The 27,088-nt window shown below is 57.4% G+C and overlaps 12 protein-coding genes across 12 annotated transcripts; 5 read left to right on the top strand and 7 right to left on the bottom strand.

Moving 5' to 3' along the window:
* Positions 1-419: 419 nt before the first annotated feature.
* Positions 420-1,351, bottom strand: SCHCODRAFT_02509759 (HAD-like protein; the record flags this gene model as incomplete). The annotated part of the gene is made up of 6 exons (XM_003029424.1): positions 420-615; positions 673-821; positions 878-979; positions 1,030-1,100; positions 1,156-1,265; positions 1,320-1,351. The coding sequence occupies 6 exons, from the start codon at positions 1,349-1,351 to the stop codon at positions 420-422; spliced, it is 660 nt and encodes a 219-aa protein (XP_003029470.1).
* Positions 1,352-1,692: 341 nt separating this feature from the next.
* On the bottom strand, positions 1,693-2,709 carry SCHCODRAFT_02635291 (21 kDa subunit of NADH dehydrogenase). The gene is made up of 4 exons (XM_003029423.2): positions 2,622-2,709; positions 2,458-2,571; positions 2,286-2,406; positions 1,693-2,170 (listed from the first exon to the last, which is right to left on the bottom strand). Exons 1-4 carry the CDS (start codon positions 2,689-2,691, stop codon positions 1,939-1,941), a joined length of 537 nt encoding a protein of 178 aa, XP_003029469.1. The 5' UTR covers positions 2,692-2,709; the 3' UTR covers positions 1,693-1,938.
* Positions 2,710-4,065: 1,356 nt separating this feature from the next.
* SCHCODRAFT_02586404 (uncharacterized protein) lies at positions 4,066-5,578 on the top strand (the record flags this gene model as incomplete). The annotated part of the gene is made up of 2 exons (XM_003029825.3): positions 4,066-4,423; positions 4,506-5,578. Exons 1-2 carry the CDS (start codon positions 4,366-4,368, stop codon positions 5,576-5,578), a joined length of 1,131 nt encoding a protein of 376 aa, XP_003029871.1. The 5' UTR covers positions 4,066-4,365.
* Positions 5,486-8,342, bottom strand: SCHCODRAFT_02635282 (E1-like protein-activating). Its single transcript, XM_003029422.2, has 6 exons — positions 7,978-8,342; positions 6,867-7,931; positions 6,667-6,819; positions 6,490-6,605; positions 6,225-6,408; positions 5,486-6,121 (listed from the first exon to the last, which is right to left on the bottom strand). Exons 1-6 carry the CDS (start codon positions 8,311-8,313, stop codon positions 5,951-5,953), a joined length of 2,025 nt encoding a protein of 674 aa, XP_003029468.1. The 5' UTR covers positions 8,314-8,342; the 3' UTR covers positions 5,486-5,950.
* Positions 8,343-8,620: 278 nt separating this feature from the next.
* Positions 8,621-9,461, bottom strand: SCHCODRAFT_01100509 (uncharacterized protein; the record flags this gene model as incomplete). Its single annotated transcript, XM_003029421.1, has 3 exons — positions 8,621-8,860; positions 8,917-8,969; positions 9,020-9,461. 3 exons carry the CDS (start codon positions 9,459-9,461, stop codon positions 8,621-8,623), a joined length of 735 nt encoding a protein of 244 aa, XP_003029467.1.
* Positions 9,462-10,501: 1,040 nt separating this feature from the next.
* Positions 10,502-13,258, top strand: SCHCODRAFT_02635275 (uncharacterized protein). Its single transcript, XM_003029824.3, has 2 exons — positions 10,502-10,718; positions 10,766-13,258. Exons 1-2 carry the CDS (start codon positions 10,656-10,658, stop codon positions 13,022-13,024), a joined length of 2,322 nt encoding a protein of 773 aa, XP_003029870.2. The 5' UTR covers positions 10,502-10,655; the 3' UTR covers positions 13,025-13,258.
* SCHCODRAFT_02635271 (gamma-glutamyltranspeptidase) lies at positions 13,238-15,931 on the top strand. The gene is made up of 9 exons (XM_003029823.2): positions 13,238-13,911; positions 13,960-14,029; positions 14,079-14,315; positions 14,367-14,679; positions 14,729-14,997; positions 15,056-15,230; positions 15,281-15,565; positions 15,619-15,684; positions 15,737-15,931. Exons 1-9 carry the CDS (start codon positions 13,517-13,519, stop codon positions 15,778-15,780), a joined length of 1,854 nt encoding a protein of 617 aa, XP_003029869.1. The 5' UTR covers positions 13,238-13,516; the 3' UTR covers positions 15,781-15,931.
* A 267-nt stretch (positions 15,932-16,198) lies between these two features.
* Positions 16,199-17,420, top strand: SCHCODRAFT_02635269 (NAD(P)-binding protein). The gene is made up of 4 exons (XM_050345856.1): positions 16,199-16,347; positions 16,400-16,678; positions 16,727-17,053; positions 17,109-17,420. The coding sequence occupies exons 1-4, from the start codon at positions 16,255-16,257 to the stop codon at positions 17,358-17,360; spliced, it is 951 nt and encodes a 316-aa protein (XP_050198932.1). The 5' UTR covers positions 16,199-16,254; the 3' UTR covers positions 17,361-17,420.
* A 367-nt stretch (positions 17,421-17,787) lies between these two features.
* Positions 17,788-19,108, top strand: SCHCODRAFT_02373661 (NAD(P)-binding protein). Its single transcript, XM_050342506.1, has 4 exons — positions 17,788-17,987; positions 18,037-18,315; positions 18,378-18,704; positions 18,767-19,108. The coding sequence occupies exons 1-4, from the start codon at positions 17,895-17,897 to the stop codon at positions 19,037-19,039; spliced, it is 972 nt and encodes a 323-aa protein (XP_050198931.1). The 5' UTR covers positions 17,788-17,894; the 3' UTR covers positions 19,040-19,108.
* SCHCODRAFT_01327336 (uncharacterized protein) lies at positions 19,108-20,838 on the bottom strand. Its single transcript, XM_003029420.3, has 2 exons — positions 20,806-20,838; positions 19,108-20,757 (listed from the first exon to the last, which is right to left on the bottom strand). The coding sequence occupies exon 2, from the start codon at positions 20,749-20,751 to the stop codon at positions 19,177-19,179; it is 1,575 nt and encodes a 524-aa protein (XP_003029466.1). The 5' UTR covers positions 20,752-20,757; positions 20,806-20,838; the 3' UTR covers positions 19,108-19,176.
* A 524-nt stretch (positions 20,839-21,362) lies between these two features.
* SCHCODRAFT_02670638 (acid phosphatase/Vanadium-dependent haloperoxidase) lies at positions 21,363-22,629 on the bottom strand (the record flags this gene model as incomplete). Its single annotated transcript, XM_003029419.2, has 4 exons — positions 21,363-21,784; positions 21,890-22,295; positions 22,345-22,542; positions 22,594-22,629. 4 exons carry the CDS (start codon positions 22,627-22,629, stop codon positions 21,363-21,365), a joined length of 1,062 nt encoding a protein of 353 aa, XP_003029465.2.
* A 1,686-nt stretch (positions 22,630-24,315) lies between these two features.
* Positions 24,316-26,515, bottom strand: SCHCODRAFT_02635253 (ARM repeat-containing protein). The gene is made up of 8 exons (XM_003029418.2): positions 26,370-26,515; positions 26,039-26,318; positions 25,804-25,985; positions 25,135-25,412; positions 24,939-25,085; positions 24,759-24,884; positions 24,591-24,704; positions 24,316-24,539 (listed from the first exon to the last, which is right to left on the bottom strand). The coding sequence occupies exons 1-8, from the start codon at positions 26,464-26,466 to the stop codon at positions 24,495-24,497; spliced, it is 1,269 nt and encodes a 422-aa protein (XP_003029464.1). The 5' UTR covers positions 26,467-26,515; the 3' UTR covers positions 24,316-24,494.
* Positions 26,516-27,088: the final 573 nt, after the last annotated feature.

Raw genomic sequence — 27,088 nt, 5'->3', positions numbered from 1 at the left:
GAGAGCTGTCTGCGTACGACTTGCTTTTATATGATGGACTGTGGCAAGAATTGATAATCCGACTGTTTAGTGACCGCAGCGCTTGACACGGACAGAAGTCGGTATGGGTCAATTGAGCAGCAGGGGGTCACAGACGTAGGCGGATTGCCTCAGAGTGCGGAATCTACGGTCTTGCGCGCTAGAACATGCACGTACTTGTGCGGGCTAAATGACTGGCTTTGGTTCGACGAGGCTTGGGGGGCCATGGCATTGCGACAAAAGGCGAACACACCGATTATGACGCTCCTTACCCTCTACGCATCGCTATACTGTTCAATCTTGCTCAATAGTCAGATCAACCCCGCCATCCGGCGACCGCTTGACCTTCACGCTGCGACATCGTCAGCTCCCCCCAACCCATTTGAAGAATAGAAGACGACTCACCAAGAAAGGTCCTTCACGAGGAACGTCGGGTTTGCCGCCAGCATTGCTTCGCGGCTATGCGTCGTCAATAGGCCGATGGTCTTGCACCCGGCGGCGTTGCCGCTGCGTACCCCCGCCGGCGCATCCTCAACAACAACGCAATTCTCGGGCTTGACACCAGCCTGGCGCGCGCCCTCGAGGTAGGGATCGGGGCTTGGGGAAGGTCAGTACAGGTAGAGGAGCAACATCGCTGAAAGAAGGCAAACTTACGCAGGCTTCCCCTGCTTAACGTCCTCAGAGCGAATGAAGACATCAGGCGCAGGGACGCCAGCAGCGACTACCGCCGCGGACGAGTATTTGCGCGTGGCAGACGTGCAGATGGCCCATACAGGCTTGGGGAGATGCCGACCGGGGGCGAGCTAGAGTGAGTAGCCGGTCAATGGCTAAGGCATAGATGTGGAAAGCGCGCTCAAACCTCTTCCATGATCTCCTTGACGCCTGGCAGCATGACGATGCCACCCTTCCCAGGTTCGGCGGCAGTCGTGATGATGGCCGTCTCAAAGCGCTCTGCCTCTTTCTGCAGAAGCGTGAGCGAAGTGATTATAGGACGAAGAGGGAGCTATCTACCTCGATGACCTCTGGATCAGTCAAACCACAGTGTATCCTGAGGTTATCCACAGTTCGGACACCGTGCGCAGCTGGAGTCGAGTCCAAGTCAGTCGAGAATTCCCCTCGAGAAAAGTGAAGGCGCACAGCTGAGCACCTGGTCCATATCTATGCCGGGATAGTCCTTGCGGAAGATCTCCCAAGCACCATTGACGCCAGGCGTCGAGTCTATGAGGGTGCCATCCATATCGAAGAGGCTAACACCCATGGTCAACACCTGTGACATGGCATAACCCCGCGCTAAACCTCACATAGCGTCTACGTGGATCGTCGAGGCAGGCATTCTAGCGATCTAAACAGTCTACAACAAAGCAGTGGACAAATCCGGGGATGATGACGATGATGAGGGGGCAGAGGAAGCCGTTAAGCGCCGGCATCCCGTCGTTATATAGGGCGGGGTTAGGTGCCTTGAATCCAGACCGGGGTTTGGGGTTGTGCAGTGCAGCGCAGTGAGATCGATCATCCGTGTCGCGGATGTGTGAAGGGCCGGCGCGAAGTTCCGAGCCGAAAGGCTCGGGAGGGGAAGGATTTGTAGAGAAAGGTAATAATAGTAAGTGACTCTCAGTAATAGTGAACCTTCGGAAGGGTCAGTGATACGATGCCAGCGTAGGAGTCTACACGTACCTGTGGCAAGTAATCCGCAACTGCGTGGTGTATGTATGCTGTTGACCTTGCGCAGACTGCGGCGCCCGACGTACCTTCCATCTTCATCGGAATGACCAGGCTATCCTTGGGCTATCCTCCAAACACGCACGGACTAACCCCGGAGAAACAGTCGACATCAAGGACTCAAGCACAGAAAAAGGTCGGTCGCGTCTACATTCCAAGCTCTACCTCGCACGGCAACAGGTCTACTTGACGCGCAGCACACTACTTGACGAGGTGCATAGGGAAGTACGCATGCGGATCGCCCGGAAGTGACTCTCCGGCGGTCGGCAACCACTTCTTGTACGGGGTCGCCATCGAAGGCGGCAGCTTCGCGGCCGAGAACAGCTTGCCCTTCGCGACGACGGAGGCGATGGTCTCGGTGAGCTCCTTGGGCTCCTGCGGCACGGCGACGATCATCTTGGCGTTCGGGTCGGCGTCGGTGGGGGCGGGGATTCTGGGGGAGGGTGGGTGAGTGAGTGACTGGGTGAGTAGGATGATGGGTAGGTGATCGAAAGCCGGGGGGGTGGACGCGGAGGTTGTATGGAACGGGGCAGTGGAGATGTACGCACTGCTGCGCGGACGAGTGCTCGAGGAGGAGCGTAGAGAGCTCGGTCTGAGTGACCGCGGAGAGGCGCGGGTACGCCCGGCGCACGTCACGCTTCCAGTACGGGTTCTGCGCGATGTCGGACGCTATCCCAACAATCAGCTACATACTCCCTGAACTACCCACGCATCACGCACCCTTCGTCGCCGGCGTGTTGTAGCGCTCCGGGCGCGAGGCCGGGGGCGGCCAGCGATTCACTCCCTGGATGGGCAAGCCGCTCGAGATCTCCGGGTTCACCACGACCGCATCGCCTGAGCTCGGTGTTAGCCTCGCAGGAGTGAGCAGGAGGACGGCCACGCACGGAATTTCTTCCAAAAGCCTTTCGGCGAGAGGTGGTAGAGCGTGTGGTCGGCCGCCTTTCTCGTGGCCATTTCGTGCGGGAAGACTTGAGCAACGAGTGATGTTTGTGCGATTCCGGAAATGGCTATCACGTGGAGGTTGTGGGCGCTCGCTTGGTTTTGGACCGACTTTAGGGCCTTTGTTATCCTTGTGACGCGCCTATGTATTCCTCTATCCCTTACATCTTTAGCAGCCTCCAAAGTATAGTAGGATGCAGGCGAATATTATGCGTGCAGCCCTATGCTATCCTAAAACCTCGGTATCGCCCAATTCTATATCCATCCAAAAACCCAGGCCCCGGCACACAGACCCTATTCTATTCCAGGTATTGCGCGTGTCGCTTTTCTTTGGGGCTCATCTCACGCTCAAGCGCCGCCCTGATTACCTCGCTCTCATAATGCTCGTAGTATCCGACGACTTCTGGCGTCACAGCTCGTGCGTCAAGAGCACTGCTGTCATGGTGTTGGATGACGGGTTGTCGGGCTTGTGGCGAAGAGTGCAATCTATGGTTCAGTCGGTAGGCTCTGCGCTCAACCAAAGTCGGAGATGTCGATGTTTGAGTCAAGGATGGCGACGCTGCCGCCGGGGGTGTTAATGGTGGTGTGGGTGGCAAGGGCTTCCCATTTGCATCGAAAGGTTGACTCGACGATGTGGCATCGTGTTGGGGTGCGGTTGCAGCGCTACTAGCACAGGTGCCGTTCAAAACGCTGATTCGTGTGATAGTAACGGCATAACGCACCTCGACATCTCGTTATTTGCCGAATTACGACTGACGGGCGATAGAGAGATGAAGGTCATCGAACTAGGCCGATCGTCCTTATATATACCTTGAGGCCCAGTTGTGTGTATGTCGGTCTTTCATAGTAAGCAAAGCTCTTGCGTTGTGATCCTAAGGGACCATGAGAGAGCGTTGTGTTGCATAGCCGCCCTGGCCTTGACTCTTCCCAATCGAGAACAAAGCCATCCATAACCTAAACAGGTCGGGCCACGCAAAACCACTCGGACAGCGCCACAGATATGAAAGGAGGCTTCGAGCGCTGTGAGCGAGTGGACGTTACTGGAGATCAAGGACACCCACAGGTGTTGCCGATTTTGACGGGTCAGAGTGTCGTACACTGCGGTCATGAAGTCAGCGAGGCAGAGCGGTTTGTGGCACGCAGTAGCAGAGCTGTGGATGCGTTATGGCCAAACAGAGGTTCTTGTAGGCACAGTTGCGCAGCCAGGTTGTTGCCAGAAGACCGTAGCGGGAGAAGCGCAATGCCCCCACCCCGCGCGAATGGACATGAAGGTCCGCGAAGGGCGCTGGCCGCACCGCCACCGCCACGAATGGGCACACGGGGCGCCGGGCCGAGCGAACAAGGCCTTCCTCATTCAAACGGTCGCATCCTATTCCGGCCGTCCATGGTCTCTGAACCCTGACGGTGACAATTGCATGCCGCGAGTTCATCAGGCGCGGACTCCTTGGGTCCGATGGCCCTTATAGTCCGCGCTCAGTGCGCTAGTCGTGCAGATTCCACCCCCCAAGTCGTCGCTCGCCGCCCTCACCCGCACTGCCTATCGATCGCGACAAGTCGTGCCCAGCCCCGACGCCACCACGTGTATCAGATAGTCGCTGACTCTCGGATACTCGATCTGCGTCCGAATAACACCAGCGCTCGCGCCCGGCCACAAAACTCGTCCTCGAAGCGAACGCTCTGCCTGCAGCGATGGTCACCCGCGACCACCCGCCCCTCCCCCACGACTTTGGTCACCCGCGCATGCAGCGTGAGTCTGATACGGCCTGCCCTATGTCCAGGGTATGCTCGTCTAGCCGAGACCCGCGCGCTCACGACATACCCTTACGTAGATTGGCCCTCGCCGCTCAGACGACGGCAGGCCGCACAGTACCCCTGGGCACAGTGGACGCCCTGGTCGGCATCTGCGTATTCCTACCCCTCCTCTCTCCCCGCAACGACCGCACCCCTTCCCCCCAACATGCTGCCCCCACAGTGGACGCCCTACTCCGCGCCAGCTTATCCCACCCCATATCGCAATGTGTCCATTCCGATGCCCGGGAGCGCGCCCTTACCGTGTTCCGCCCTCCCCCCGATGAACATGCGCCATCCTCCGCATCATGCACATTATCCACCATGGATAAACCCAGCAAGCGCCCCTCCTCCCCCGCACGATCCCCTTCCACATGAAGAACACGAAGATGGTCCCGAGCCCGTTTGGCCGACCAATCTTCCACCAGGAAGTGTTCCCTCCCAAGTCTGTCCCCTCCCCAATATGGACGAGCCAACACCTTGGGAGCCTGGTGTATTCCCTCCCGTACCCGTCGGTACAACAGTACCAATACGCCTACATCCAGCCTTACTCTACAACCCCGTTGATCTCTCGCTACCCTCACTCCAGTGGGACATCCTCCACGGCCCCTCCTCTGCCCGTCTCCTCACCCCCCGCTGCCTCTTCGTCGCGCCCCCGCTCGACGAGGAAGCCATCGCACCCCCCACCGACACCCTCTACATCGTCGGCGACTCCGAAGAGCTCAAGTGGTGGATGGCGAAGGAGGAAAACCGCTGGGGCCCGCTCGTCCTGTCCAAGCCCGACGGCAAGTTCACTGTCCGCGACGTCCTCGACGCGATCCACACCTACTTTCAGCAGCCGCTCACGGCGGCGCAGGTCGCGATGATCGAGGAGAAGGAGGAAGCTTGGGGCGGAAAGACGCGGCTGAGGTCGGCAAGGGCTCTAAGGCTTGAGCAGTCGTATATCATCGAGCACAATCCGACGGTGTACAGGCGGGTGGATGTAGTGGGTGGTCATCGGAAGTTTATGGGGATGAGGGTGCAGGTGTATGCGGATGATACGTGGAAGATCTTGTTGGGGTTGATGGAGGGCCCGTCGCCGCGCTGGACGCTGGATCGGAAGGCCCGCTGGTAGTGCTCGATTCTGTTCGCGTCGACTAACTTCTCTCATGTTCATCATACCCTCTTCCTTTCATACCCGCATCCTGCATTCTCATACCCTCTTCTTCTCCCGTCCACTACCTACTCGGACAAGACAACTTGAAAGCATAGCATCGACATTACACCACTAAACTGTACATATTGCATACTACTCTACACGGCCTCGACGTACGTACCATACCTATATCCACGACTGTAACGATACAAATGAAGTGTAGCACAGATTCCAAATATCAATTCTGTCGTATACTATTTCGTGACGTGCTCCCCAACTGACGTGCTCCCAACTGCTGGACGCATTCCTCTCTCAAGCCTGAGAACTCAGCACTCCAAATGTCAGCCAAACTCAGAAGTCATCCTCGTCGCTCATATCGACCGCCTCGGCCTCCATGGCCTCGAGCGCCGCCTTGCCTTCCTCGTACAGCTTATCGAGCCCGGTGACTTTCTCCAGGTACTTCGTATCGTTGCACGCGTTGAGGAGTGTACCAACTGGGTCTGATGCGAATTGGGTGAGGATCTACGATGGTGGTCAGTATCTGGTTCGAAAGATTTTGCGCTTGTCGGGCACAAGAATGCGCGCGCGGTCGCTGAGGTAATCAAGCATGCAACCACACCCTCACCTTCTCACTGCACCCCGTACACCTGTCGAACGCCTCGCCCGTGATGCCCATATTCCTGAAGTTCGCGAGGAACCCGCGCAGCTGGTGCGGGACGAGGCCAAGGATGCCCGCACCGTCGTCCGCGGAGAGGTTGTGCGTGGAGGTTTGGGAGAAGGCGTTAGTCGGAGGCGCGGGGGCGTGGATCCTGTGGTAGGGTGAGTAAGGGGATGGTAAAGGTATACAAGCAAGCGAATGGTGTCAGGCATACGCCTAAACGCGAACTCACCCGTCCGGATGCATCAGCAGCGACATGAGCATCTCGACAGCACTGGCAGAGGCGATGGGCGCCAGTCCCGGGCGCGTTACGGTGCACATCTGGTCGAGGGTCCGGTCGGTGAGAGACTATTGAGGCGACGAGTTAGAGGCTTTGCCACAAATTTAACCAGTAAGAGACGATACGCACATCGCCCGGGGCAACGATGTCGTTGCAGTAGTAGCAACCGAGACGCTTCGTCTCCTTTCCTGTCTTCGCGACGTGCTCAGCGTGCGCGGTAGCGCGGGGACCGTGGCGCATGACGAGGAAGGTGTCGAAGCCGAGGGCGGCATTGAGGACAATCTGGGAGGATATCAGATTACTCATGAGAGCGCGTGGATGGTAGCGACCTTGTTGTAGAGGCCACCGAGCACAGTAGGTAGCCAGCGGCTCTCTCGCGAGTCCATGAGGAGGAATATCACGTCGTGCGCCTTGACCAGCTCTGTCAAGTCGGCAAGGGCCTTCTTCGCCTTCTCCTCCTCCGCCTTGGGTACCGGATGCCCTGGCATCGGGATCGACATATTCACGCCCTGCGCATCCACCCCCTTCCATACCTCCTTCAACCGCTCCGCCGCACACGCCGCCTTCCACTTCCCCTGCCCATTATCCCCCACACAATCCTCGAACGTGAACAACGGCTGCCTGGCCGGATTCGAAAACGACACCCGCGAGCTATCCACCAGCGTGATCTTCTCCGTGTTATACGCCACCAGCGCCCTCGCCACATAGCACCCCAGCGTCCCCGCGCCCAGCAGCAGGCACTTCTGCGCGGCGATCTTCTCGAGGTCGAGCCCGGGGAGCACGCGCCAGCGCATGAGCTTCAGGTTGAGCGCGGTCGCCTGCAGCGAGAGGCGCACGGGGTCCATCATGCTGCCCAGGTCGGCCATCCGGGGCCCGAGCTTGCCCTGCGGGTTGCGCTCCCAGCCCGCGGCGGCGGGGCGCGGGGAGGGCGCGAGTGAGGTCTGCTCAGGCACAGTAGCAGTGAAGAGGGAGCTTGATTCGGGCGTGCCACGCCAGGAAACTATTTGCGCGCGTGTGATGTGGTGCTTCGCGAGGAGGTGGGTGAGGAGGTTGCGGACGGGCCAGCCGGGGTTCTCGGGGGTAGGGGAGGGGTCGATGAACCCGAAGGTAGGGGTTTCTTGTGTGGGCTTGAAAGTGGATATCGGTTCGAGCTTGGATCCATTGACATGGAAGAACTGGGGGATGTCGTCGGGGTTGACAGAGGATAAGGTGCTCGAGAGCTCGGGAGACTGCGATAGCGGTTGGATGGTGCCAGATACCTCCCATGCGGGCTTCGTCAGGAATGCGGGGAAGGCGAACCAGTAGAAGTACTTGTACTTCTTGAGGTCGGCGTAGGTCAGAAGAAGAAAGGGCGCGAGCTCTGGCTCAGAATCCGAGGTTATAGACGACCAGGTCTACGTGCGATGAGCTACACAACTAATGCGTATTCAAGAGACTCACCTTGTCCGCTACTTCATTTAGCATCGCCGCCTTGTCGCAGCTCTTGAACTCCTCGATCGTGTTGAAGTTCTTGAGCACGCCTTTCATCCTCCCCTTCCCCTTCCCCACCCCTTGCGGCGCGTCGTCAAAGGAGGATTCATCGAGGACCACGCTCCCAGCCAATGCGATATCCCTCCCGCCCTCGCGGTCCTTAATCAGCCGCCCCTCGGTGTAGGTGGCGGTGATGGGCACCTGCGCGTCTGAGAGGCGCAGGACATCGATCTTGAGCTGGGTGAGCTTGTGCCAGAAGGTTGGGTTGATCTGGGACGTAAGAGGCGCGAACTGTATGACTGTCATGACAAGAAAGAGCCTCGATATGAAGAGGGAAGGAAGCAACTTAGCAAGCGAGGATCGATGCCTGCTCTGCTCAGCCGGCGCGTCGCGCCGCGTCGTCCGACGCGTCTCCATTTGGTTGAACAATGGAAGTTCGCTCTTGACATCATAACATCGCCCAAGGATATCTGTAAGGACCATGATAAATATTCCAATATCCTCTACTCTAGCGATAGAAGCGACAATACACAAGCACGACAGCAACACAGCAAGATCGACCAAATTAGGGTATTTCCTTCGACACGTATTCGCCCAGACCCGCTGGCATCCTTCACCATCCAATGTCCCCTTCCCTGAACGGCTCAATGGTAACACCCGTCTCCCCACGCGCCTTGCGGAGGATGTGCCTTTCCAGGATGTAATGCTCGTAGGACTGCGAGGCCAGCTTCATCGCCTCGATGTGGTGGGGACGCGAATTGGCGGCGATAGCATGCTTGCGGCTTTGCCAGATGCAGGTGGCGAGGTTGAACCCCGTCTGCGGGTCCGGGACGCCGTACCAGTATAGAATCAACTATGGAAAACAGAAGAGTTAAAGTGGGAATGGACGGCTGGCCGCAGAGCACTCACTCCTCCATTCTTGACTGCTTCTTCGTGTGCTTTGCGGTCTGCTTCATAGAGGGCTGGGGGAATGTAAGCATGGAGGGTGTGCCATGATTGAAGATGGACGTACGAGTTCCGTCACTCCCGTCTTTCCGCTTACTGCGGAACGCAACGCAGTACCATTCGCGCTCCTCGTCCTCCGGCAGTTTGAGTTCATCCCAGTTGAACGACTCTGCGTATGGCGTGCTCGCATACTTCCGGTGCAGCGGCCGGAAGCGGTGCAGTGCCTTGTGGAGGGAGAGCGAGGCTGGATCGATGTCGGGAAGACGCGTTTCTGTGGTGAGAGGCGCCTGTCCCTCGACGGTTTCGATGACAGTGGACTCGAAGCGCTCAGGGAGGGAGGATAGGAGCGGGGGGAGGTAAAGGACAGGCTCTCTGAACTCCTCGTCGAAGCTCGGGAGCGCGTGAGGATCGCGGCTGGACGCGCCCTCTAGCGGTAGGCTGCCTCCCTTCTGCGCCGTCCTGCGAGCCAACTCCGACAAGTGCGAGGGGGTGGTGAATGTGACGGTCATAGTGTGCAATGCGAGTTCGTATGCGTTCCTTGTTCGTTGTCTGGGAGGTAGTACTGCTGTGGGGACTGAGAAAAGCACGTCGCCCCTTATATATGACTGAGCCCGGGTGAAGTCAATTTATTAATGGCGGTAGGATCGCGCCATCGAGCGCCAACAAGCCTCAACAAAGCGGGGAACGGAGGTAAATCGACTGCTGGCGGGCGTCGGCAGGGGTCGCCGCGTCTGAGGCCACGCTGATTCAGAGGGGCGGGACGTAAAAGGTGATGAGAAATGAGACGATGGCTGCCAGGTGCGGAGCGCCAGCTAGCCCTACCGTCGTATTCATCGTCAACGACAGAACGCGACAGAACGGCTAACAGGAAAAGCTGTCATGTATTCGTCGCAGGGCGGAGTAGGTCGAGATGCGCTGTCGGTAGCGGCTCTGGCAGCGGATTAAGCAGCGGTGGGTCTGCGGCCATTTTACGGTACGTGAAGATACTCGGAGTCGAGCGCCAGGACCACGCCTTGGTATAGCTTCTGTTCGCAACGGCTTGCGATGGCGCAGCTTGAAGCACGCAATGGGCTGCGTTGACGAACGACCCGGAGCGCGATGGCGGAAGATGTCGAGCGCAAGTCGAGCGAGATCGGCCGCATTCGGACACCGCGGCTGGCCATCATCACACACGTGGCGAGTCCCACGGGGTTTCCCCGCACGCCTGGCTCCTTTCGGCATGCATTCACTCTCCTTTCCCTCGTCCCCCCCCCCCATCATGCCCAAATCGCGGCTGTTCTCAGATCGCGCGGACGAGTCGGAATGCACCACGTCGACGCTTGGAGTATTCTCCAACAGCAGGCATGTTCACCGCAACATGCGCTGGTGGGAGCACAGGCTGATCGCCACGACACGACAGGTCCAGCGCGGTCGGTGCCAGCTCGAGACGTGCGTCGACGCGTCCCTGACTGTGCACTCTTGACCGAGATACGTGTGCAGAGATGCTGCGCGATGCGAAGCGCCGCAAGACGGGTCTCAACGACCGCTTCGACCGTATGGTCGAGACGATGGCCGTTAGACATCGCTCGCCCACGAAGACCCCGAAGAGGCGGAAGAAGCCACGGTCGTCGTCTTTCAGCAGCGCTTCAGAGCTGAGAACGCCGGTAGACGACTATCATGATGTGCCGCCGGAGAGGCTGGGCAAAAGCTTTGCGGTCATCAAGATGGGCGCATCCGCAGGACTGCATCAACGCTCCAACGGTAATGAGGATGACGACGAGGTTGTGGTGCGTCGGCCGGCTCTTCGCGCGTCTCTTCGTTGACCATTGATTAGTCCGGCTGGCAACCTGCTTCCCCTCCCCCCTTGCCTGGCTGGCTAGCGTCTACTTTTACGACATTGAACAAAAAGCACCCTCTGCGCCTTTTACTGCCTCACGCGTCAGCCGCACCGCATCCTGCCGAGCAAAGCAAAGTCCCCAATAGTAAAGCTGCTCATTCACGCACAGAGGACGACGATGTCTTTGCTTTCCATGCGCCGGACGAGAACGACCCCCCTCCGCTCGAACAGAATGCTCTCCCTGTACTGCTTCAGTCTCCTTTCTCGCGTGCTACGAATAACCCTGCTCAGTCACCTCTACTTTCTCGCGCCGTTGTAACGCCAGCGCTCTATATCGCGCCAGATGCTCCATTCTCGACTCCTGGCCCCGCGCCCCCGTCGCAGTGCTCAATGCCACCGCCCCCGCTCTTTGATGAAGAACAAGTCTCGCAGGCCGTCCAGCGCGCGACATCAAGGCCTCCGTCTAGCATGTATCGACCTCCTTCTAGCGTCCATCGTCCGACCTCGCGTCTGTCTTCGCATCTGCTGCCCAGAGCAGTGCCTCAGGCCGCACAGCGCTCCGAGTCACCGAACTGGCTTCACTCGCCTCCTGGCTCCGCGTATCCAGCATCGATCCTGCAGCGCTCACCTCCGCGTCGTGATTTACCTCCTACTGCCTCCGACCTTCGCGTTCGCTATGCCCCTACTCCCGAATTGCTCCGCGCCCGCCGGGTACCGACCGCTGTGCCGCTATCCCCTACTCCTTCGAGGCTTCCTGCTTCAAGGCCTCCTGACGAGGACCGAGAAGATTATGCTAAAATGATCTACAGTGCTGACCCTGCTTGCGCCGATTATATGCTGCCTGCTGGACGTGCAGCTGACGGAGACAACACTTTCGAAGCCCCCAACGATCCTTACTATCCTGGAAAGAACGGCGCCCTTGACGCTTTTGTGGACGCGCATGCCTGCACGGATATCGAGGGCGACATGTATGCGCTCTACGACGACGCGAATACAACGCTTACTGCCTCGGACCCGGTGGTCACGCCTTTCGCTCTCGAGAACGGTGGCGAAGTGAACAGTAGACATCAACTCCCTGCCGACGAATACTGCTTCGAAGAGCACGATGACACGCTAGTTGACGATGGCAATACCTCTGGCGACACCACTGACTGCAAGTTGAACAATATCGAGGACAACATCCCTGACGTGTTTTCTACGCCCGGTCTCGGTCACTACGTCTACTTCGATGCGCCGACGTCGGACCCGTCCGAGGAGGATGACTACGCGGTGGTCTCGGCGGATGCAGCAGAACCAACGGCTTTCGAGACGACGGGGCGGGACGTCGAGGGGGCGGGGCGGGACTTTGCCGCGACGAATGAGAACAATACAATGGCGAACGAGAATGACGAGGCGCCTATCGATTATGGTCAGCTCGGCGTCGACTACGACGCGCTGGACTTCAGCTGGAAGCCATTCGACCGGAAGGGCGTGTCGCGGGATCGACGCGACCCAGGTCGCTCGCAGGAACGCTTGGTGCTAGCTCGGGACAGTCCACCAAGAGGGTCCGTCCGCCGTCAGTCTGAATCAGCCCACCGTCAGCCGTCTTCAGCACATCGTCAACCCTCCTCGGTCCATTGCCAGCCCTCTTCAGCTCATCGCCAGCTACAGTATCGTCCGGCCTCGCAGGCATCTCAACCGCGTTTCCTTGGCTCCGTTATCCATGCCGCCTATGGTACACGCATAGAGACCGCGCCCCGTCAAGCTGCAGCGCAGGAGGCCGTCGTGCTGCCTTTTCCCTTGACGTCCTCTCAACGCGCTCCTGTGACGCCAGTGCGAGCCTCGCGTCCTGTGATCCAGGTACCGCAGGCCGGCAGCGAGTCAACGTTGTCGCCGGTGCGCGAGGAGGACGAGGGAGGGACGAGCTTGTTGGGTGCGCTGGATTCGCTCCAGGAAGATAGAAAGAAGGAGAACGAGCCTAGGGACGATGTCAGCGCAGAGAAGACGCCCGGCCCCGCCTTCGCGCCCGCTCCAGGCATCTACCTCTCGCCTCTGCGCGGGGATGCGACCTCGGGGTCGCAGCAGTCGAACGAGGGCGACAAGGTCGAGGCAAGTCTTGCTATTGCCTGCTCTTCTCCCGCTTTCAATGAGTCTCTGACCTCATCCTATCCAGACCCCTGCAAAGCCTGTCTCTCCGCTCATAGTGCCGAAGAAGGAGCCTGGCACTGGCAGTGCGCATTCCGACAAGGCTGCGCTTCCAACCATCGCGCAACATAGCTTCTCCAAGCGACGCCGCTCTGGCGTTTCGAAGCCTCGGTCTGCGAAGGTGTTATGGTCGACGCCGAGTGAGGTGCTAAGCCTGGATGATGATTCGAGTTCGATCGAGTCTTGGGATGATTGAGGCGAAGAGGTCCAACGGGTAAATCGCGAATAAGGGAAATGGCCCTTGTTTGACGTAGATCATTAGTTCCTGCCATGTGCTGTCGATCCTAGTTGCCCTTCCGCTTGTCTTCCTCTGCATCCATGTCTGTGTCCTCGTGCGCCCTACGTCGGTGCTGTGAACAGCCTCGCCATGTCAGCAATGTACCAACAATGCAGGCATAATACACGTGTGATATGACGAACGCGGTTAGGCGGCTGGCTGCCGGGTGGCGATAAGCGCTGGTGCTTGTTTGTCCCCGACGACTATATTCGTGCGCCTTCGCGCGCGCTCCCCGCACGTTTTACCCTCCGACACCCTCGACTGTCACGGAGAAGCCCTCTGCAACGATGACGGGGCAGCCAGACACTCCTTTCGAGCTCCCCCTCTACGTCGACGAGAAGCATGAGGAGCAACCCCTTGCACCGGCCCCTGCACCCCAGCCAACGAAGTCGAAGAGGAAGTCCGTCCTCCGCAGGCTGCTCTTTGGCGGTCTTGCGCTGTACTACACTGGCAACATCGTCTATCGGCACACTCGGTCCTGCGGTCACCATGCATCGGAGCCCGAGCTCCCCCACATTGGCTCACAGAACCCCGCCGTCCTCGTGAAGGCGCGCCATGGTGCGGTCGCATCTGAGAACAAGCGCTGCTCCGACATTGGCGTGGACGTGCTGAAGGACGGAGGGAACGCGGTGGATGCGGCGATCGCGACGTCGTTGTGTATCGACGTGGTCAATCCCTTTGCGTGTGTCGCGTGCCGTATCACGATTGCTCTTACTGAAACGCACTACAGCTCAGGCGTATCTGGCGGAGGCATCATGACCGTGCGCCTCCCGCCGAAGGAGGATGGGGAGGAGTCCGAGGTGCGTGAATCCACTATTACCATCCCAGCGCATGCTGACCAGTCGCCAGGTGTGGACCATCAACTACCGCGAGACCGCACCGGCGGCTGCGAACACGACCATGTTCATCGAGAACCCCAACGCGTCGCGCTTCGGCGGTCTGGCAAGCGCTGTCCCGGGCGAGATCCTCGGCCTCGAGACCGCGCACCAGATGTGGGGCAAGCTCCCTTGGAAGCGTCTCGTTCAGCCTGCAGCTGAGCTTGCGGCGGGTTGGGAAGTAGACAGGGAGCTCGGGCGTCGCCTTCCCGTACGTGCTTGCGCATTACATGCCCATATATACGCCTAACACTTCTCGCAGTGGTTCTCCGAGCTCTTGCTCGGCCAGCCAGAGTGGGGCGCCATCTTCGCACCAAACGGTACCATCCTTGGCGTTGGCGATCCTATCAAGAACACCGCGCTCGCGCGTACCTTGTACGCGATTGCCGAGTACGGCTCGGAGGCGCTCTACAGCGGGCCCGTCGCGGAGTCGATCGTGCGGAGGATACAGGAGACGGGCGGCATCATCACCTTGGAGGACCTGCAGAACTACTTCGTCGAGGTCGGGCCGGCGTTGCAGGGCACGTACAGGGGCAAGAAGGTGTACACTTTTGATGCGCCGACGTCGGGACCAGGTACGTGCCGCGTTGCTCCTTATCGTGCACGACTGACGTGAATCCATAGTCCTGCTGCATGCGCTGAACCTCATGGAACACTACCCGCTCGAAGAGCGCACGCCGCTTAATGTCCACAGAATGGTGGAGGCGATGAAGTTTGCCTTTGCGGGAAGGACGCGCATCTCCGACCCCAACTTCTCGGACGACAGTCAGGACATCGAGGAACTGCCCACCAAGGAGTTCGCAGACAAGATCGTGGTCAACATCACGGACGACAAGACTCATCCGCCCGAGTACTACCACCCGATCTACGATACGCCCACCGATCATGGAACGGTGAGTGGCACAATGCATGTACAGTCCAGGGCTTGGAAGACTAAGGCGTCTTTTACAGAGCCACTGCTCTATCATTGACCAGGACGGCATGGCGGTCGCGCTCACGCACACCATCAACGGTCTCTTCGGCTCCTTTGTCATCGACCCCGAGACTGGGATCATCATGAACAACGAGATGGACGACTTCTCCATCCCGGGCCACCCGAACCTCTTCGGGCTCTACCCCTCGCCTTGTAAATCTTCATGCCTCCTTCCTCTCCTCGTTTCTAAATATTCCTCGCAGACAACTACCCCGAGCCCGGCAAGCGCCCGCTCTCTTCCACCGCGCCGACGATCATGGAGTACGAGGACGGCTCGTTCTACATGGCCATCGGCGGCGCCGGCGGCTCGCGCATCTTCCCCTCCATCTTCCAGGTCATCCTCAACCTCGAGTGGGGGATGGATGTCAGCAGCGCGATCGAGTTCGGCCGCTTGCATGACCAGCTGTACCCGCTGAACTTGGATGTGGATGATACGTACCCGAAGGATGTTGTTGATGGATTGAGGGAGAGGGGGCATAATGTGACGGGTGAGTTGGGCGTCTTTGGCCGGGTCGAAGCTGTAAAGCCGACGCACCAACAGTGACCTCGGTCAACGAAGTGAAGGCGGTGGTACAGGCCGTGGTTATGAGGGATGGAGCTATCACTGGTACGTCGCGCTTTCGGAGTCAGCATCGACGACAAGCTAACGGGCCTCGTAGCGGCGAGCGACTCGAGGAAGAATGGCATTGCTGCTGGCTATTGAGGTTGATCTTATTAACGTGGTGGATGTGATAGAGGTGCACTCTTATCTGGAGGCATGTAATTTATGATACTATACACTTTGCACTCATTATCTAGGAACTGTGCTGCTCTACGAGATCCGAATGCTATCGCGGCAAAGCACTGTGCAAGACGAGCTGAGCTTTACATGCAAAGCCACTGTTCCAGTTCCCGACGTCTGAGTCATTGTGACTGTGCCGCTGTGCAGACACCGTTCTGTGACTGAGCATCTACATAGGACCTGCAGTGTCTCTGATAGCGAAGCGCCTCCTTGATTTACGTTCCGTGTTCCTGAGCCTTGTTATTGACGCTACGCATACAGGTACGACAAATCTGGTCCCTTCGCCGGAAGACGTCCGTCAGTGGCATCATCTGAGGTCCGAGGAAGTTTCTTTTGTGCTATATAAGGACATGAGCTGTCTCTGGCCCGCATCAACAACCAAAGTGCCCCTCTACGATGTCTCAAGAGAAACCTCTAGTCGTTGTCTTCGGTGCGACGGGGGAGACTGGTCGCAGCATAGTCGACGGACTGTTGCGCAGCCAAGCCTTTGTACGTCTCAACCATCTCCCTTCATCTGTTGCTCACGTTCAAGGTCGAGTAGCGCGTGACCGCGGTCGTCCGAAACCCATCCAAGCCCAGTGCAGTCAAGCTTGTCGAGCGTGGCGTCACCATTATCCAAGGAGATCTGCTGAACATTACCACCGAGAGGCTACAGGAGATCCTGGCTGGCGCTGATACGGTCATCGCAAGCGTGGACTTCTCATGCATCGAGGCGCAGAAGAAGATTGTTGACGCTGCTAAGGCAGTGGGCGTCAAGCGCGTTGTGCCCGACGATTTCGGTACGGACGCACCTGCAGACGTCATGTTCTTGCACGACAAGGTGGGTAATTATCACTGTCAACTCATTCCTCTGACGAGATGCACCTAGAAACTCGCTATACGCGACTACGTCAAGCAATCTGGCGTCGGTCATACCTTCATCGAGGTGGGATGGTGGGCGCAGAACACCGTGCCGTACCCACCAGAGATACCGGGTCTTCACGCCGAATTCTCGCACACCGTCTTCGGGTCTGGCGACGTGCCGTTTGCTGTGACCGACTTGCTTCACATAGGCGACTACGTGGCGCGCGTCATTCAGGACGAGCGCACCTTGAACCAGACCGTCTTCATCTGGGAGGATGAGATCACGTTGAACAAGGTGTGGGAGGTCGCGGGGGCGAAGCTGGGCGATGCTATCCTGCAGAAGAAGAAAGTGGTGCGTCCCCAGTCTGCTAATGTCCCCCTGAACATAGATGATAATCTCGACATAGATGTCTGAAGCAGAGATCCTGAAGAAGTTGGAAGATGCGCGCGCGGCTGGGATGGACCAGATGCTATACCTGCTCATGTCCGAGTACTGGAACAGCCTCTTCATCAGAGGCGACAACACCGTTGAAAGAGCGAAGGCGGCAGGCGCGCTTGACTTCCAGAAACTTTACCCTGATGCAAAGGTGTCTTGCTTCGAGGACATCGCTGAACGATTCTACCAAGCCCCATATGTACCGTATACAAGCGGTCACTGATACATAGAATACCCCTCGAGACACATCTGGACATTACTATTCTTTCAGAGATATGCGTGAATTGCTTTCTTTTGAAGTTGCTCTATTTGAACCGTGACACGAGCGTGACAATGGTCACAAACAGTCTTACATCATACTGCAAGCCCGCACCGCTTTGAAGTTTGGCCAGTCCCATGCTAGCGACCTCTGCCACCTAGACTCAGCGGCTTCTTTCCACGGGCCTAACCCTCGAATTGCTCGTCCCCTCTGGCTGATGGGCTCCATCCAAAGGGTTGAAGGCTGGTAATCGGTCTGAATAATTCGGCCATGCACAACCGCGTCTGGAAGGTCTTATGCCGATATGGCCGGATTATAGGGGAGATGAGGCCTGTTAGTCGTTTTCTTCCCAGCTCTGTCATGGAACAATGCGCTGACTATGCATACAGTCATGAGTCGGTCACGGGGCTCAACCTATAAGAATACCTATGCTTTGGCCTGTACCTTCCAGAAGTCTCTCATCTGCTTTCCGTCTACTACCATCAGCAAATCGTCAGTATGTCCCAGTCCAAACCACTTGTGGTCATCTTCGGCGCGACAGGAGAGACAGGTCGGGTCATAGTCGACAGTCTCTTGGCCAGTAACGATTTCGTAGGTCACACTCGCACATTATTGAAATCGATCTCTCACCTTTAGACAGCGCGTAGCCGCAGTCGCTCGCAACCCTTCGAATGCAGATGTGGTCAAGCTCTCCGAGCGCGGTGTCACTATACACCAGGCGGATCTCCTGAGCGTTACACAGGAGAGGCTGCAAGAGATCCTCGTAGGCGCTGACACCGTCATCGCGACGGTGCATCCTTCCTGCATCGAAGCGCAGAAGAAGATCATCGACGCGGCTAAGGTCGTCGGCGTAAAGCGCGTCGTCCCGGACGACTTTGGCACAGACGCGCCGAAGGGTGTGATGCTCATGCACGACAAGGTACGTGCGCAGCCCCTGTCCATTTGAAGTGAATTGGCCCGCTCACCAGCACGTTCACGCAGAAACTCGCCATTCGTGATTACCTCAAGCAATCCGGCGTTGGCTACACCTTCGTCGAGGTAGGCTGGTGGACTCAGAACACCGTTCCGTACCCGCCAGACATCAATGGCATGCACGCCGAGTTCTCGCACACCTTCGTCGGTAGTGGTGATGTGCCCTTCGCCGTTACCGACCTCTTCCACATTGGCGACTACGTGCGGCGCGTCATCGCGGACGAGCGCACGCTCAACCAGACCGTCTTCATATGGGAGGATGAGGTCACGCTGAACAAGACGTGGGAGGTGGCGGTGGCCAGGCTCGGCGACGCTGTCCTGCAGAAGAAGAAAGTGGTAAGCGCCTACGCTCTTACTTCGGTCACGGATTGCGCAGGCAGCTGACATACACTGACCAGATCACCGAGGAGATGATCACGAAGCAGTTGGAAACCGTTCGAGCTGCGGGAACCGAGCAGATTCTGCTCCGCTATGTGACGGAGTACTGGTACAGCATTTTCGTCAGGGGCGACAACACCATCGCGAAGGCGAAAGCAGCAGGTGCTCTCGATTTCAAGGAGCTCTATCCTGACGCGAAAACCTACGACTATGAGTATCTCGCCGATAGCTTCTACAAGAAGCCGTACATGCCGTATGCAGGTGGTTACAAGACCGAGACGCTGAAGGACTAAGCAATCGTTTATTCTCCAAATGGCATATTTTGTGTATAATGGAAACAGAAAACATAGGTACTCAAGCCGATCGAAGTAGTTGAGCTCTGCGGGCGAAAGTCAAGAGGTCCAAGGGAATAGCGAGTATGAATAAATTGTCAGCAGAGCCCACACGGTAGCTTATTGAAAATAATTCCCTCCACCTTCATCTTCGTTACCCATTCATCCAGAACCTCGCAGCAGCACTCCCTAACGCGCTTGCAGGTACGCGAGTGAAGAGACATGCGCTCCGTAGGCTTCTCATTGCCTACACCCCAGCGCGAAAGCGCCAGCTCCCTCAACGCGTCCTCGAAACCGGGACAGAGGACAAAGTCGGCGCCGTAGTAATCGAGGGCGATGTGTTCCAGGTCAGGAAGATGGAAGGGCTGATCCTGGCGGCGGCTGAGCCGATGAAGGAAGGGTATATCGTACGCGTCTGGGGCGTCGTACCCGAGCTTCAGGCGCCTGACATGGGGCACAAGGCGCAAGATAGACAAGATGTCGTTCAAGTCGTCGTCGTCTTTGCAACACGGAAAGCCGTGGAGGGTCAATGTGTGCAGGCGGGGCGGGCTGCGTTCGAGCATCGTGCGCACGGGCGATGTGAAGCGCGCGAAGATGCCTGGGACTTCGACCAAGCACCAGGTGTTCTCCCACATTTCCAGCTCGTGTAGATTGGGTGCGCAGATGATCGCGCTGAGAGAAAGGCCACATTCCGCGAGCTTCAACGAGCGCAAGGCATTCATCGTGATGACGGGAAATTGGGTGGATCCTTCGCCGTGTGGCAGCTCGCTGGCAGCCGTGGAGACACGGACCTCCAGTGTCGTGAGAGACGCGCAAGACAAGATCGTATGCATGTTTTCGAGACGCAGTGTGGTGTTCTGAACGACTAAGCTCTCGAGTTGCGCCCATGGAATATCCAATACTAAAGGGGTCTCAAAGTTGTGTATGGTCACCTTGGATAAGCGAGGGGCGTCCACGATGGTGAGGACGGGATGGAGCGAAATGTCCCGATGAGCCATAAACGTGGCACTCTCCAAAAACGGCGCGGATAGGCGAGTCACAGGCAGAGCATGCGTGTCAACGAGCCATCTGATGTTGCGAAGACGACCCATGTGAGAGATAATCCATTGGTCGAATACGGCCTCCCCACGGGTGAATTCCGGGACGTACAAGGCGTCCACGGGACGACTCCCTGCGCGGTCCATGTATAGCTGTGCGATCGCGCAGAAGCGCTCGTCGACAATCATGTCCCCTACGATTATCTTGCACCATAGCTCAGGCATGCCGAGTGCCGTGCGCCGAAATCGGTAACATGTCTCCAGGAGCGGGAAACGTGTGGTACCGATGCTGGCGGTCGTCCATGTCGGTGGCAGGGCAGCGTGTATGATGAGCTCGAGTAGCTCAATCGGAAGGCGGTTGATGGGAGCAATCAGTGCTTGTTTACGACATTTGCTTTCGGCGAGCTGAATACGATGATGCTCGAGGGTGGCAAGGCGCGCCTTGATGGACGACAATTCGGCATCGATGGCGGCCAGAGATGCGCCCAGTGCTGATATATCCTGACGAATTTCGCTGTGCTCGTTTGGAGAGGGAACATGGCCAGCGCGTAGGAGATCGATACTTGGTGCCGGAGGGTAAGTGCAGGTTAACGTGTTCCCGCACTGCGCGCAGAGACGAGTTGCTAAGACGCGCATGCCTTTCTAGGTACATCAGTCATCATGTCCACGAGCTTTGTAGGTATTATTCACCTTTCTAGATGACCCCGAATCAGTCCTTTGAAGACGCCTTGTGGATGAAGATCAAGACCAATGAGGCGCACACGTGTGTCGGGCATGGGCGCTTGTTTGGCATAATTTGTTTGTCGGGTGATCAGTTTTTCTGGACATGCCCACGAGTCTACCTCATCGTCAAGCGATCCAAGGGCCGGCCAGTGTGCATGCATATCATGCAGTGGTAGCCGCAGACGTCAAAGACTCGGAAATCGCGAAATTAAACAAGCTGCCTTTCGGAAACAATTCCGAGTGCGGACCCACATTCGTCAACACGGACAAAGACCATATACTGTTGTGCTTCCCCGCTTGGTTTTTAGCCGCGAGCCCGTCAGATGATGCCTGTGAGAAGTTCCTTGATTGCTTGAAAGCACTTATGAGTGCTAGATATTATACTAGCACATATGAGGATACCGTTAATACAGCGCACCCTATTTCAACCCATCTATGTAAATCATTATGTAGTCGTGAAAGTGCCAAGAATGAGGGGTGAAGTGAGTAGAGGGGAGGCGAGCGATGAGGTGCACGGTCATGGGTCATACCACTTCACCGTTAGAATTACGCAAAGTTGCCAAGGTATCGTGTGAGTCTGGTATATGGGCGAACTCGGGCGAGGGTACGACCGTCGGCGATCGTGACGAAGTCGAGGGCTCGGCTGACCGGCTCTCGATAGAGCCCCTCGTTCGGCTCTCCACAGAATGTTCGCCCGTTTGACTCCCGGACCCCCTCCACCTCCTTCTCGCCGAGCGGTCATCATCTCGAGTCAGCGCGCCGTCCACTGCATCCGTCGGCCCCCCATACGGCGCCCATTCCATACGGTGGCCGTGGGCGAAATCCGGGAAGCGGTTCTCGGGCGCGGTCGAGTACGTGAAGTGCCCCGCGGGGGCCTCTTCTCCTCGGTGGTTCCACCGCACCTTGGCGCGCTGGAGGGGAATGTGGTTGAAGCGGTAGTCCCAGACTGAATAGATGGAAAATTGTGATCAGCAGAACAGTTGCGAGGCCAGATGATAGAAGGCAAAACAGCAGAAGTAGGATGCGCCCGCACAAAGTGACTGTGACTCACTTGACGCATAGTTCGCTCGGTACCCAGAGAACGCGGACCCAATCCCAATCACCGCACCTCCAAACACATCGTACCAATGGTGCGAGTGGTCAAGGATCATGCAACCGCCAATAAGCGTAGCGCCCAGCAGCGGCGCGAAAAAGAGGACAAGCTTCCATACCGCTGCGCGCTCGTCGGAGAAGATCTTCAGCTTGCCGTTGAGGTAGAGGCTGAGGGTGGTGAAGCCGGCGAAGGCGACGGTGGTGTGGCCGGAGGGCCAGGACTTGACGGAGTCCTTGATCCAGGAGCGCTGGGTGCCCTGGCAAATGTCCCAGGTGTAGTAGAGGCCATGGTAGCCCGTGCCGTTACCCGGACCGAGGGAGGGGTCTGGCTGGCAGACGTCGAGGAAATGAGGGCGCAGGCCGCCCTATGCGGAAGTTAGAGAGGCGAGAAGGACGGGCTGGTGAAAGACTTACAATAAGTGTCTTGTTCATTACTTGAAATAGACTGCCTGTAACGACGGCACGCATGTTCATCCAAAATGCTACGTAGAGGTCGTATACGCTCCGGACGCGTAATTGGGCGAGGACGAAGAATATTGAAGGGACCAGGATAGCGAGGAGGGCGGACAGCCAGATGTGGATGATGTTGTCTAATCGAGGCTTGCCAACTTCCTGTGTAGGATGGTCAGCGAGCAGCGGGCAAATCGAAGGCCTAACACGCACATAAGCTACAAACTCGTTGTGCTCGTTCCACAGCATGAATGATATATCGTTCCCCCCGAGGACCACATTGTCAAAGTGGAAGACGAGGCCCTGATCGGCGTTAGCGGTCGTATGCAAGATGGTGGTGGCACTCACGACGACACCAATGATGGCCATGGTAAACAGATCCCGCCAGGCATCGCCAAAGAGCTGATCCCAGGAGGGCAAAGTAGCAAGCCAGGAGAGATGCCGCCGCTGCGAGAGGCGGAGGAGCATCGAGGTGTGCTTGTCCACCTTCGAAGGGACCTTGTCCTCCGAATATGGAAGAGGCCGAGCACCGAGCATGGTCTTGGCACGGAGGGAGAGGTCGAAGATCCGCAACGTTCAGGAGCGCGCTTGCATATATACGCGCGCGGCCGCCAGTGTGATGATCGCGGTCGAAGGCAACCGGGGAGGGGAGGCGCCGCGGACAAAGAGCGGGTTTATAAGCGCACGCACACTTGAGTGCTCGGATTTGGTTCCATGCGCTCTGGTCTAATCCGTTCGAGAAGGGACGTGATCTCATCGTCGGCACAAGCCCGAGGGCGCATCGCGGTGGCGGACCAACTTTAGGAGAATTGCAACGATTAGCGCTCATCCTCTTCGTCATCGGCTGTCATAAACCCGAGAAGGACGACAAGGAGGAGGGGATCGTCGAAACCCTTGCTCGGAGCAGCGTCATTTCGAGAAGCCTGCGGTAGAACTTACTAGTGGGGGGGCGAAGGGGGCTGCCATAATTGCGCTCGGAGAGTTAGTAAAACAGGGACATCAACCGCGTCACTTTGCAAAATCACGGTACTCAACACAGGGCCGAGACCACCACAGGCGGGCGACAAATGCAATCACGAGCCGACTGGGAGGACTGGTCAGAAACGAGGACTCAGCGGGAGAGCGGCAGTCAGTACAGCGGGGACCATATTCCTGTTTGCGAACGAGAAAGGGAAGTCTGAAAGGCAGTGATGGGCGGCCAGCTGGAATTCCAGCGTCCGTGACTGGTGTCACGCTAGCCGCCACTGGCCCGTGACTGGCCGCTGGCCATGGCCATAGAAGGAAGGTACCTGTGATGGCGCGCCTGTGCGCTTGTCTGCGACCGTATTTGATGAAGTGCCGTGTAGTGGGTATATACATGCACTGCCAGACTGATATCATGTGTAAGAAATAAGCTGTCTTGAGCACAATTATTATGCAAAGTTGAGTACATCTGCGGCAGTCTCGTCTATGTCCACTACATTCTCGTCGTCCTCCACCCCTTCGTTACCGAGATCGAGCAGGTTGAGCAGTACCAGCTCCTCATCTAGAGGCGCTCTGAGTCATTCTCCGACAGTTCTTCCCAGGCCTTCGACTCGAACCTGTACAAATCTGAGATCTTCCCCTGCACAGAACCACCTTGAGTCCACGGCCAGGTCTCAGATATCTCGTTCTCATCGTCCCGAGCAGCGTCGCGGGGCAGATTGGAGCGTAAGTCTACCACATTATAGACTTCACCCAGGAAGGGCGAGCAGTGCCGGCAATAGCCGACCGCACTTCGGGCCGATCACCGATGGCCACGCCATCTGGAAATCCAGCGGAAATTCCAGGGCCATGTGCCAGACTGGCCGCTGGACTTCCATCGACCGCCAGTGGCCGCCCAACACTGCTGAAAGGAGATGACGCCGTCGAACGTCTTCAATCAATCTTGAGAGTGGACAACCACGTGGGCCCTCCCCGCCCGCTTATGATACTTCTATCAGCTCCTCCAGCTTTGAGTAGACATACCTACAGCGATACATCGTCGTCGGAACGTCCTGAGATCGAATGGAATGCACTTCAATTCACGAATGGCCAGCAGCTGCGAAGGGCTGGCCTTCAACCAAGGTAAAGAACGTCGTTCATGTAAGACGAATTTACTCCTCTTCCTCGTCGCTCTCCTCCTCTTGCTCCTGCAAGAACTACGCAATCAATTAGCAACCAGCCTTCCTTCCAAAAGTATGTCTACACACCTTGACCAACGGCTCCGTCGCCTTAAGGAAGTGCTGCCTGCCCTGCGGCTTAGATCCCTTCTGGAACCAGTAGATGATCGCCTGATCTGATATACAGTCTTTGTTGTACAACACCTGTAGCATGTCGCGGTTAGCTTAACACACGCGTGCACGTATACGCAACCCCACCTTGAGAATCTGCGGGAAAGCCTTCATGACACGGGAATCTTCGTAGCAATACACTTGGACGATGTTGATGAGCGCAACCTGTGACTTCGGCCCAGAGCAGAAGGGCTCGAGGATGGGGGCGAATTTCTGACGAGTCGTCGTCAGTATTTAGCGAACGAAAGCGCTTGAGCGAGTACTCACCGCCACCTCGCGAAGCGCTAGACTCTCGATTTGGTCTGCGCGTGCGCTCCAGTCAACAGAGCTCATCAGGCCGTGCCACAGGCACTGAACCAGATCGGCCTCTGGGATGGGTGTCTCCTCCTGCTTGGCCTTGACGGCAGCGACAATCTGGAAGTACGATTAGTCACTGGACAATTCTTTTAGATTCACAACTCACTGCCTCTGCCGACTCCTCACGTTCGGACATTTCACGCAGATCAGCCGTGAGGCTATCCTTGAACGCCGCGCTCTGCTTCTTGATATACCAGTCAGACACCTGGGGGAGGCCGGCTGCGCGGAAGTGTTCCTCCAGGCTCTTTGCATCGCGCTTGTTGGCGGGGAAAAAGAGCAGGAGATCCTTGATACCACCCTTCTTGAGCGCACTGGCAAGGTGCTCCATGCCCTGCTCAGTGAGGAAGGCGCGGAAGACGAGGGTGAGGACGTCAATCGAGACGTCTGGAGGGACTTGTCAGTTCAGAGTGCTCACCAGCAGGAGAGATACGCGGGGAAGCAGATGGAGAAGTAGAGAGAGCGTGCCAAGAAGTAGGAGAGGCAAAGCATCTCGATAATGATGCACGCGGACAGAATTGCGGGTAATGAACAGTCCCCTCTCCCCATGACCACTGCAGAAATCGACGTCCGAGACACCCATGCTTACACCTGGGGTGGATGGGGGGGGGGGGGGGGAGATGGGGAAAAGAAGGGGAGAAAAGTAGGATAGGAGGGCGGGACAAGGGGGGTACAAGGTCGAGCAGTGTGCAGTGGGGGTACCGGAGGGCGCAGAGAAACGCTAGAAGAAGCGAGGTGCACAGAGGATCGCGCAGTATTCCGAGGACGTTGCACGCACCATTCTTCAAGAGATGGTCCTTCGTCAGCGACTGCAAGCAGGATGCGCTGGCGAGGCCCTGCCCGATGAGCAGCCCTGTTGTGAGGGCGAGCTTGTCCTTCTGCGCAGGGGTCCACCTATGGATGTACTGGAGCAGCGTCGGCAGGGCGGACTCCTCGAGAGGCTTCTGCAGGTACTTGTACCTGCGCAGAATCATCAGCAAAAACAACGCGCCCTGCACGCGAAGGACACGCACCTCCGGATAAGCTTGTTCAGCACATCGACATACGGCTTGAGATCGGCTATCTGCACCGGCTCGGGGGCGTTGAAGATGGTGAAAGGCGAGACGGGGGCGCCGTCGTCGAGGTAGCTGCCGCCGGGCTGGAGGAGGCCGCCGACGAGGATGATCTCGAAGAGGGCATCTGCATATTTGAGGAACTCGAGCGTGGATCCGGCTTGGACTAGTTTGGTAGTGAACGCGTCAAAATCGCCCTCGGGGACGGTCTCGAGGTGCTTGTAGAGTTGGTCGCGGAAGACTGGGGGAGGGGGGTTAGACGGCGCGTGGGGCGGAGGCGTGTCGTACGCACCTGCAGGTTCGTGCTTTGCTTGCGCCTTGACGGCGCGCTTTCTGGCTTTGATGCGTACCCCCTGGAGCGAAGGCTTGGCGGCGGTAGACTGAGACATGCACTGGGCTGAAGAGATACGGAGGGTTGGCTGACTCGAGGAAGAGGAGGAGTCGAGATGATGATGAAAATCGATCAGCCCCAATACAATTCCAGAAATCGTAACCCTTTCTCACGCGATGTGGCAGTTTGTGGCCACAAATGGATGTTAAAGCCTGGGCGAGTGGTCCTGGAGGGTACAGGAAGCGTTCATTATGCTGATGCTTGTCAGGTTTTCGCTCCTGAACTTTCGGGCTCGCGAGCGTGCCCATCGTCATCCCAACTGGCCGGAAAGTCCCAATCTCAGGACAGATACACAACGGGCTATCAACTTGCGTCATCCTCAGCGCGCAGACAGTTTTCTTAGTTTCAACTATTCTATGGCATGGCTGGGTAACTGGCTCAGTGGGTCAACGCAAATGTGATCGGACGTCGGAATTCCAGCGTTCTGCACGGAACTTCCGCGATTCAGGATCTCTGGCAAGCCCTGTCAATCGCTGGCAATCCTGATTGTTCCCCAGAACTGCCCTCTACAGTTCACCAGGTTCAGAATACACAGTTATTAGAGTACCTTTTATCGCTTGTGACACGAGGGTTTGTGGGTCCAGATTAGAGTATTGTTACCGAGCGGGGACATTTCCCCT

This window comes from Schizophyllum commune (genome assembly GCF_000143185.2).
Source record: "Schizophyllum commune H4-8 unplaced genomic scaffold SCHCOscaffold_9, whole genome shotgun sequence".
Classification (NCBI taxonomy): Eukaryota; Fungi; Basidiomycota; class Agaricomycetes; order Agaricales; family Schizophyllaceae; genus Schizophyllum; species Schizophyllum commune.
The sequence above is the reverse complement of the archived record's forward strand: the minus strand, read 5'-3'. Positions and strand labels throughout refer to the sequence as shown.

Bases quoted from the DNA above. Each gene is read 5' to 3' on its own strand.
- SCHCODRAFT_02635291 (XM_003029423.2), bottom strand. From the start codon at position 2,691: ATGGCCACGAGAAAGGCGGCCGACCACACGCTCTACCACCTCTCGCCG. The intron at 2,572-2,621 runs GTGCGTGGCCGT...CACCGAGCTCAG, and splicing joins AGGCTTTTGGAAGAAATTCC to GCGATGCGGTCGTGGTGAAC. The intron at 2,407-2,457 runs GTGCGTGATGCG...TTGTTGGGATAG, and splicing joins CAACACGCCGGCGACGAAGG to CGTCCGACATCGCGCAGAAC.
- SCHCODRAFT_02635282 (XM_003029422.2), bottom strand. From the start codon at position 8,313: ATGACAGTCATACAGTTCGCGCCTCTTACGTCCCAGATCAACCCAACC. The intron at 6,606-6,666 runs GTGCGTATCGTC...TCGCCTCAATAG, and splicing joins ACATCGTTGCCCCGGGCGAT to TCTCTCACCGACCGGACCCT. The intron at 6,409-6,489 runs GTGAGTTCGCGT...ACCCTACCACAG, and splicing joins CTGCTGATGCATCCGGACGG to GATCCACGCCCCCGCGCCTC.
- SCHCODRAFT_02635275 (XM_003029824.3), top strand. From the start codon at position 10,656: ATGGGCGCATCCGCAGGACTGCATCAACGCTCCAACGGTAATGAGGAT. The intron at 10,719-10,765 runs GTGCGTCGGCCG...ACCATTGATTAG, and splicing joins AGGATGACGACGAGGTTGTG to TCCGGCTGGCAACCTGCTTC.
- SCHCODRAFT_02635271 (XM_003029823.2), top strand. From the start codon at position 13,517: ATGACGGGGCAGCCAGACACTCCTTTCGAGCTCCCCCTCTACGTCGAC. The intron at 15,231-15,280 runs GTAAATCTTCAT...TATTCCTCGCAG, and splicing joins CGGGCTCTACCCCTCGCCTT to ACAACTACCCCGAGCCCGGC. The intron at 15,566-15,618 runs GTGAGTTGGGCG...ACGCACCAACAG, and splicing joins GAGGGGGCATAATGTGACGG to TGACCTCGGTCAACGAAGTG.
- SCHCODRAFT_02635269 (XM_050345856.1), top strand. From the start codon at position 16,255: ATGTCTCAAGAGAAACCTCTAGTCGTTGTCTTCGGTGCGACGGGGGAG. The intron at 16,348-16,399 runs GTACGTCTCAAC...AAGGTCGAGTAG, and splicing joins TGTTGCGCAGCCAAGCCTTT to CGCGTGACCGCGGTCGTCCG. The intron at 17,054-17,108 runs GTGCGTCCCCAG...ATCTCGACATAG, and splicing joins TCCTGCAGAAGAAGAAAGTG to ATGTCTGAAGCAGAGATCCT.
- SCHCODRAFT_02373661 (XM_050342506.1), top strand. From the start codon at position 17,895: ATGTCCCAGTCCAAACCACTTGTGGTCATCTTCGGCGCGACAGGAGAG. The intron at 18,316-18,377 runs GTACGTGCGCAG...ACGTTCACGCAG, and splicing joins TGATGCTCATGCACGACAAG to AAACTCGCCATTCGTGATTA. The intron at 18,705-18,766 runs GTAAGCGCCTAC...TACACTGACCAG, and splicing joins TCCTGCAGAAGAAGAAAGTG to ATCACCGAGGAGATGATCAC.
- SCHCODRAFT_01327336 (XM_003029420.3), bottom strand. From the start codon at position 20,751: ATGCGCGTCTTAGCAACTCGTCTCTGCGCGCAGTGCGGGAACACGTTA.
- SCHCODRAFT_02635253 (XM_003029418.2), bottom strand. From the start codon at position 26,466: ATGTCTCAGTCTACCGCCGCCAAGCCTTCGCTCCAGGGGGTACGCATC. The intron at 26,319-26,369 runs GTGCGTACGACA...CCCCTCCCCCAG, and splicing joins AGCAAAGCACGAACCTGCAG to TCTTCCGCGACCAACTCTAC. The intron at 24,705-24,758 runs GTGGGGTTGCGT...GACATGCTACAG, and splicing joins CTTTCCCGCAGATTCTCAAG to GTGTTGTACAACAAAGACTG.